This window comes from Otolemur garnettii, unplaced genomic scaffold (genome assembly GCF_000181295.1).
Source record: "Otolemur garnettii isolate 467f Iridium unplaced genomic scaffold, OtoGar3 scaffold00099, whole genome shotgun sequence".
NCBI classification, from domain to species: domain Eukaryota; kingdom Metazoa; phylum Chordata; class Mammalia; order Primates; family Galagidae; genus Otolemur; species Otolemur garnettii.
In genome coordinates this window covers 1352859-1361076 of record NW_003852494.1, presented here as the reverse complement: position 1 = coordinate 1361076, position 8218 = coordinate 1352859, and the positions used below count along the sequence as shown (strand labels likewise).

At 40.4% G+C, this 8218-nt stretch overlaps 1 protein-coding gene across 1 annotated transcript in view; it reads right to left on the bottom strand.

The window, feature by feature from the left end:
• ANAPC7 (anaphase promoting complex subunit 7) overlaps nucleotides 1–8218 on the bottom strand; it is a 31033-nt gene that overhangs the window by 11337 nt on the left and 11478 nt on the right. The window contains 3 exon segments of the mRNA XM_003795996.3: nucleotides 790–943; nucleotides 1554–1665; nucleotides 6562–6681. Of these exon segments, the coding sequence (XP_003796044.2) occupies nucleotides 790–943; nucleotides 1554–1665; nucleotides 6562–6681 (386 nt within the window).

Below are 8218 nucleotides of genomic sequence, written 5' to 3'. Positions count from 1 at the left end.
GTTGCCCTCAGTAGAGTGCCGTGGTGTCACAGCTTACAGCAACCTCTAACTCCTGGGCCCAAGTGATTCTCCTGCCTCAGCCTCCCAAGTAGGTGGGACTATAGGTGCCCATCACAATGCCCGGCTATTTTTTGGTTGTAGATGTCATTGTTTGGCAGGCCTGGGCTGGGTTTGAACCCTCCAGCTCCAGTGTATGTGGCTGGCGCCCTAGCCGCTGAGCTACAGGCACTGAGCCACGTGCCATGTATTTTCTTATTTTAAGCTTACAATTTAAGGAAAGTTATAGGATAAGATAGTAAATACATGGAATAAAGTAGAACTAACTCACTACCAACAAAGAACATTCATGTTGCAGCTTTTCAGAGGACAACATATAATACATGGTGTTAAAGGTCACGTCATTCGCAAGTGACAGATACTTATTACTCAACTGGGTGACTCTGCACAACACAAATGCCAGACTCTTGTCCTTGGACTTCATCTGAGTAATAAAAAGAAAATTCCAGTCCTAAGAAAAATACCCAAGTCAGATGCCACAATACACCATGTTTTGGGGGGAAAGAGTCCAAAAAGATTTTCTTCCAGGTTCAAGAAACAAACTAAGGCAGTGTGCTTTGCAAGAATTACTATCTTTGTATGCACAAAGCTGAATTCAGCTCAAGTTTACATTTTACAAGTCTCCAACAGAGATTAGTACATCTGGGACCTTTTGGTACATTAAAAGACTAACACAGATCTCCAGAGAGGGAAAGAGCCTCAAGAACAATGAATTAACTTTGTGACTCTCACCAGATGGTATTGATTGCTCTCGAATTGTCGCCAATGTGCACAAAAGCATATGCTTTGATCCACACAGAGAGCCAGTCCAAGTTAGGCACAGTTTGGATTACATTCATTGTCATTGACGCCACTTCTGCACCTTTTACAGAAAGGGACAGCAAACCTAATTCAACAGAAAGCAAAATAAAGAAGGTGAGGCACAGCATCTTTCTTCTATAATGCAAGAAGCAATGGACTCTATTTTCCCTAGGCTACAAGGCAACCCCTTCCCTAATTCTAAGATGCATATGATGGAAAGACCATAATTTAATATTTCTTGATCAAATATGTGACAATTAATCCCTACTGAATTGCTCTCTGGTAGAAACTTTTAAAAAACGAAGTTACTATTTTTTTCTTCTTCTTTTTTTGAAACAGAGTCTCATTTTGTTGCCCTCAGTAAAGCACCATGGTGGTATACTTCACAGCAACCTCAAACTCTTGGGCTCAAGTGATCCTCCTGCCTCAGCCTCCTGAACCTGAAAATACATGAGCCCACCACAACATCTGGCTACTTTTTTTTAGAGACAGGGTCTTGTTCTGGCTCAGGCTGGTCTCGAACTCCTGAGATCAGGCAATCCACTCACCTCAGCCTCCCAAAGTGCTAGGATTACAGGGGTGAGCCACTGCACCCAGCCTTCCAAAACAAAGCTATTCTGATGTATAGTCAAGATTTGAAAACTATTATCTTTGACATAAACACTCCATGAAAACAAGCAGAAAATTATCTGTACCTAGAATGGCATCCAGGGCTAAAGGGCACTGCCTCAGTACTTCCTTGTAGCTGGTAACTGAAGGGCGCTCCTGACCAGCCTTCTTGTACAGGTTTGCCAGCATCATGTTTATCTGTACAGACACAAACAATGGACAGTAAAATAAGTGTGTAATGCAAAGAAAATACCTCACCGTGAAAAAGTCCTGATGTTCATTACCAGCTACTACCATAGCCCTACCCACAGCCCTGTGTAAGTAAAGGAAGACTAACCCCATTCTTCCAAAGAAAGTAGAAATCATTACCCTGCTTTCCTAGGTACTTGCATCTCTAAGAGAAAAGTCACATTACTTTCTCACTTACCTAACCAAAAGGCCAGTAACATCTGGACCAAAGCTGCTGCCTCTGGAAATAGGAATAATGTTCATTTAAGAAATGTTACAGAATGTTCATTACCTTGATTCTTTCTTGATATAAGAAAAGGCAAAAGATGAGCTACCTCAGAAGTGCTCAAATTGACATATCTTAAATTCAGTTAATATTAAGTTACAAGAAAGTAAGAAACTCTTAGCTAGTTAAGAAGGATCAGGTAAGTTTCCCCCAAAAGGAAATGATACAGAAGAATGAACAAAGTACAACGCTTGGCTTTTCTCTGATTATTAGACTTGTGACTAAACTTTAACCTAACACTTAAAGCTTTGATCCACAGGTAGTAACTCACCAAAGAAAGGTTACAAATATCAAACTCAAACTGATCTCCAGAGATGACAATGATCCAGAGATAAGCTACATTATTTAAATCAGTGAGTGCAGACATCTGCATTTTAGCACAACTTAAATATGTAACTTCGTAATGCTATTTTAAAATAGTCCTACCTAAAAATGCTACTGCGAAAATTTGAGAAAACCTAAAAGTTCCAAACAATGTAGAAGTTATAGGGAAGGAATAAATAACCTTCTCAGTAGTACAAAGTGATAGATATAATATTCTAATTTAAAATTACTGGATCTTGAACACAACCTAAGGAAGGAGTAAATGTGAAGGCACCAAAGAAAAAGGTCAAACCCCAATCTCTTTAATTATCTGGCTTGGTATGCCAGATATTTACCCAGAAGAATAGTCTGAAGATGAACAACATCTATTCCAATTATATAGAACAATGTAGTATAACATCAATTCACACTAATTCAAACAAGGAGATACTAGAAATAAAACTATTTATTTGGCCTCAGATTTCCCATATTAGGCTATTTTGAAAATGCAAAGGAAGGTACTTAAAGGAAAACTCCAGTACTGGTGTCATTCCTTAAGAAAATAAAAAGTTAAATAAATTTAAGATTCTCTCTTGATTGCATGTTACTAACAAACTGACTGATGGATCATCTGTTTCAACATATATCAAATTTTCCTTTAAGCTACTTCACTATCACTTTGAAAGAATGAGTTTCAAGTATTGCCTAGAGAAAAAGTCAATTCTTTTTATAACAGATCCTTATTTGGGAACATCATAAAGCCATGTTCCACCAGTTATAAATACAAGCAGTAATCATCTTCTAAAAGCTGAATTGATAAATTGTATGTAGGTAAGTTTACCCTTAAAAAGTGAAGATTTACCAAGATTTGATAATCTCACACTGGAATTTTCCTTTAAAATGTGAGGGAATGTGTGGTGGTGTTTACCATACATTAACAGACGTTCATTTAGACGTATTTTGACTCACTTCCTTGTCCTTTACACAGACTGAGAAGCCAGTTAACTCCCTAACGGACAAGAAAGAAAAACTGTAAATATTATGGGTTTATGTTTGAGACACACATCTTCGCTTGCTCCTAGCTACAAGAGCTCTACAGAATGAAGGATATGTTTTCCTAAAAAATGCAGATTCCTCTAGTCCAGTGGTTCTTAACCTTCCCAATGGCGCAACCCTTTAATACAGTTCCTCATGTTGTGGTGACCCCTAACCATAAAATTATTTTCATGAAGTAGCAACAAAAGTAATTTTATGAGCTCGGTGCCTGTGGCTCAAGTAGCTAAGGAGCCAGTCATATACACCTAAGGTGGCGGGTTCAAATCCAGCCCGGACCCGCCAAACAACAATGACGGCTGCAACCAAAAAATAGCCGGGCATTGTGGCAGGCGCCTGTGGTCTCAGCTACTTGGGAGGCGGAGGCAGGAGACTCGCTTGAGCCTAGGAATTAGAGGTTGCGGTAAGCTGTGATGCCACAGCACTCTACCCAGGGTGACAGCTTGAGGCTCTGTCTCAAAAAAAAAAAAAAAAGAAAGTAATTTTATGGTTGGGGGTCACCACAACATGAGAAACTGTATTAAAGGGTCATGGCATTAGGAAGGTTGAGAACCACTGCTCTAGTCCCTCTTAGAATGATGGCTATAAACCCTAAGCACTGGATACTACAAAGCTGAGCATCTTTGCCATTATCCATTTTCAAAAGTGCCTTCCAAACATCCACAAGTCATTAAGAAGGAAATTATGGTACATTTATTAAGATAAGTTAACAGTAACCTTCAAAGTTTATAATGAAATCAAAATGTCTTCTTTCAAAAGGAAGATACTTTGAGTATAGCACCAAATACTCTTCATATATGCAAACAAATTATTCTTGGGATAAAAGACGACTTTCATAGGTTACTAGGACACATTTAGTATATAGCATCCACACTTACTATGTTCATAATATACTTCCAAGTGGGGTTTGTTTTAGCTTCAAAGATTTACCTGGAGACTTCCAAGTGGTTTTAACAGCAGTCACCATTACAAAATACACTCTAGAAATATCTTAGTTTTAAAAACTCAGAAAACAGGCTAGGTGTGGTGGCTCATGCCTATGATTCTAATATTTTAGGAGGCCTAGGCAGGTGCATTGCTTAAGCTCAGGAGTTCAAAACTAGCCTGAGCAAGAGTGAGACCCCACCAGTACTGAAAACAAAAAAAAATGGCTAAGCGTATGGGTGGGTACCTGTAGTCCCATCTACTCAGGAGGTTGAGGCAAGAGTTTAAGGTTGGTATGAGCTGTGATGCCACTGCACTCTACCCAGGGCAACAGAGTAAGACTCCATGTCTCATAAAAAAAAGGGGGTGGGGGGGCGGCACCTGTAGCTCAGTGGGTAGGGCACCAGCCACATACACCAAGGCTGGCAGGTTCAAACCCAGCCTGGGCCAGCTAAACAACAACAACAACAAAAATAGCAAGGTGTTGTGGCAGGTACCTGTAGTTCCAGCTACTTGGGAAGCTGGGGCAAGAGAATTGCTTAAGCTGTGAGCTGTGACGCCACAGCACTCTACCCAGGGCAACAGCTTGAGACTCTGTCTCAAAAAAAAAGAAAAAGTAAAAAAGAAAGAAAGAAAACAAAACAGTAAATAATGGGAAGAAAGGAGGGAGAGAGAGGGGAAGGAAAGGGAAGGAGAGGAGAAGGAAAGGGAAGGAAAAGAAATTATAAGTAACTCCTCAATATCAGCTGCTGGAACATGTTCTCATCAAGTTTGGTTACTTAGAATATTAAGCAACATTTGGATGAAGCAGCACTCATTTAAATATACTAACTAAAATACAATCTAAGCAGTCCATACTGCTTAAATTACTTTTTCTTTTAGGGTCAAGAGGATTAACACATCTTGTCTATAAAATTCCTTACTACTAAGCACAGAATAGTTTTTCAACCATGTCAGGAGGGTGGGTAACATGAGAGAATATATTAATAGTTTAAATACTGGCTCAGCACTCATGCACAGTGGTTACGGCACCCATTGAGGCTGGTGGGTTCAAACCCAGCCCAAGCCAGCTAAATAACAATGACAACTACAACAAAAAATAGCCGGGCACTGTGGTGGGCACCTGTAGTCCCAGCTACTTGGGAGGCTGAGGCAAGAGAATCCCTTAAGCCCAAGAGTTTGAAGTTGCTGTGAGCTGTGACAACCATTGCACTCTACCCAGGGTGAGATAGTGAGACTCTGTCTCAAAAAAAAAATTTTTTTTTAAATACTGATATGAATTCAATCACAAAAGCAAAGATTCCCACTGTTCTAAAGTAGGCTTCAGAAAAAAAACTGATCAGATACCTAATGTAACACTTCTTACAGAATAGTACTTTTTTTTTTTTTGAGACAGAGGCTCAAGCCGTCACCCTGGGTAGAGTGCTGTGGCATCACAGCTCATAGCAACCTCCAACTCCTGGGCTCAAGCAACTCTCCTGCCTCAGCCTCCCAATTGCTTGGACTACAGGCACCCACCATAATACCCAGCTATTTTTTGGTTGCAGTCATCATTGCTGTCTAGCAGGCCTGGGCTGGATTCAAACCCACCAGCTCTGGTGTATGTGGCTGGCGCCTTAGCAGCTGGAGCTACAGGCGCCACACCCAGAACAGTACTTTAAAAAGTATTTGCACTTACTGAACTTATTTAACTTTTACAAAAGGAAAATACTCTCTCATTTTATAAATAAAAAAGAAGTAAAAGCTCAGAGATTGGTAACTTGCTTAAGTTTACACCGCACATAGCTTATATGCCCTAAACTCAAATAAGACACCAGTTAAAGGTATTGTTTTCACTATGATACATTGTCAAACTAACACAATCCACACATAAATAAGTGCAAAGTGATCTTATAGTCTTGATTTTGAAAATGAAGAGATTAATAAAATCATTCCCATGGACAAATGGGTATACCTATTAAAGCAAAAAATCAAGTTCTAAAAAACTGTTTTTGTCACTTAGAACTGTTTTGCAAATAAATTATTTCCTACAGTAAGAAATACCAAAGAATAAGCACTTTTAGTATTCTCTACCTATCATTTTCATCAGCTGAGTTTTCAGGGTCTCATAACTAAGTCAATCATTTATCTTTCTGAACCCCTGCTTCATTTACAGGAAAAGCAAGTGAGCAAGACAATCATAGTAAACTGCTCAGATGGGCTCCCTGATGCATTTTATGGAGAAAACATGAAAGGAGCAGGATTAAATGAAAGGGAAGGTTGGAGAGGAGAGAAACACATAAACTCTTCATACAACTTACTTTGGGAGTTCTCTGTCTTGAAGGGATCCCATCAAGTATAGCAATGGCATCTTTATCTTGTTTTAGCATTGTATAACATTCAGCCATTTTGTATTTTACTTCGATTTCAGACGGAAGACACTAAGAGACAATGAGAACATCTCTTCAAAATGTTATTTCAATAGCATGATGGTTCTTCAAAATATTAAACATAGTTATCACATGACCCACCCGTTCTACACCTAGGTATAAAGCCACAAGAAATGGACACATCCATTCACATAAAAAAAACCACGTTGGTGCCTGTGGCTCATGGAGTAGGGCACTAGCCCCATATACCAGGGGTGGCAGGTTCAAGCCCGGCCCTAGCCAAAGACTGCAAAAAAAAAAAAAAAAAAACACATGTTCACAGGTTTATAATTGCTATTCTTTTGAGAGAGGGTCTCACTCTGTCCCTCAGGCTGAAGTGCAGATGAATGATCCTATCTCACTGCAGCCTCAAACTCTTAGGCTCAAGTGATCTGCTCGTCTCAGCCTCCCTAATAGATAGAACTATAGTTGTGTACCACTATGCCTGGCTAATTTTTTTCTGTAGTTTTTTTTTTTTTTTGAGACAGTCTCAAGTTGTCACCTTAGGTAGAGTGCCGTGGTGTCATATCTCATAGCAACCTCCAACTCTTGGGTCCAAGTGATCCTCTTGCCTCAGTTTTTATATTTTTAGTAGAGACAGGATCAGGCTGGTCTCAAACCTGTGAGCTGAGGCAATCCACTGCATTGGCCTCCCAGAGTGCTAGGATTATAGACATGAGCCACTGAGCTTGGCCCGTTATTATTTTTTTAAACGGAGTCTCACTTTGTCACCCTGGGTAGAGTGCCATAGCATCAGTAGCTCACAACAACCTCAAATTCCTGGGCTCAAGGGATCCTCTTGCCTCAGCCTCCCAAGTAGCTGGGACTACAGGCGCCTGCCACAACACCCAAGTATTTTTATTTTCATTTTTTTTTTTGAGACAGAGTCTCACTACGTCGCCTTTGGTAGTGCTGTGGCATCACAGCTCACAGCAACCTCAAAGCCTTGGGCTTAAGTGAGTCTCTCACTTAGCCTCCCAAGTAGCTGGGACTACAGGTGCCCAACACAACACTTGGCTATTTTTGTCGTTGTAGTTGTCATTGCTGTTTAGCAGACCCAGGCTGAGTTCAAACCCACCAACCCTGGTGTACATGGCTGGTACCATAACCACTGAGCTATGGGCGCAGAGCCAATACCCAGCTGTTTTTTAAGATGGGTCTTGCTCCTCCTCAAGCTGGTCTCGAACTTCTGAGCTCAGGCAATCCACCTGGGCTTCCCAGAGTGCTAGGATTAAAGGTGTGAACCACTGTGCCCAGCCAATGTTAGCTATTTTTACGAGTGGCCAATGTTAGCTATTTTTATGAGTGAACCTACTTGGACAATATATATGACTTCCATTTAGTATTAGAAAACAAAAAACCCTGGTGATCAGCTCATTAATAATGCAAAGCAAAAGTTTTACATAAAGAGAAATAAAATAAGATGAAGATCAGTAAGATTTAAAAAACAACTACAGGCTCGGTGCCTGTGGCTCAAGTGGCTAAGGCGCCAGCCACACACACCTAAGGTGGCGGGTTCGAATCCAGGCCAGACCCGCCAAACAACAAT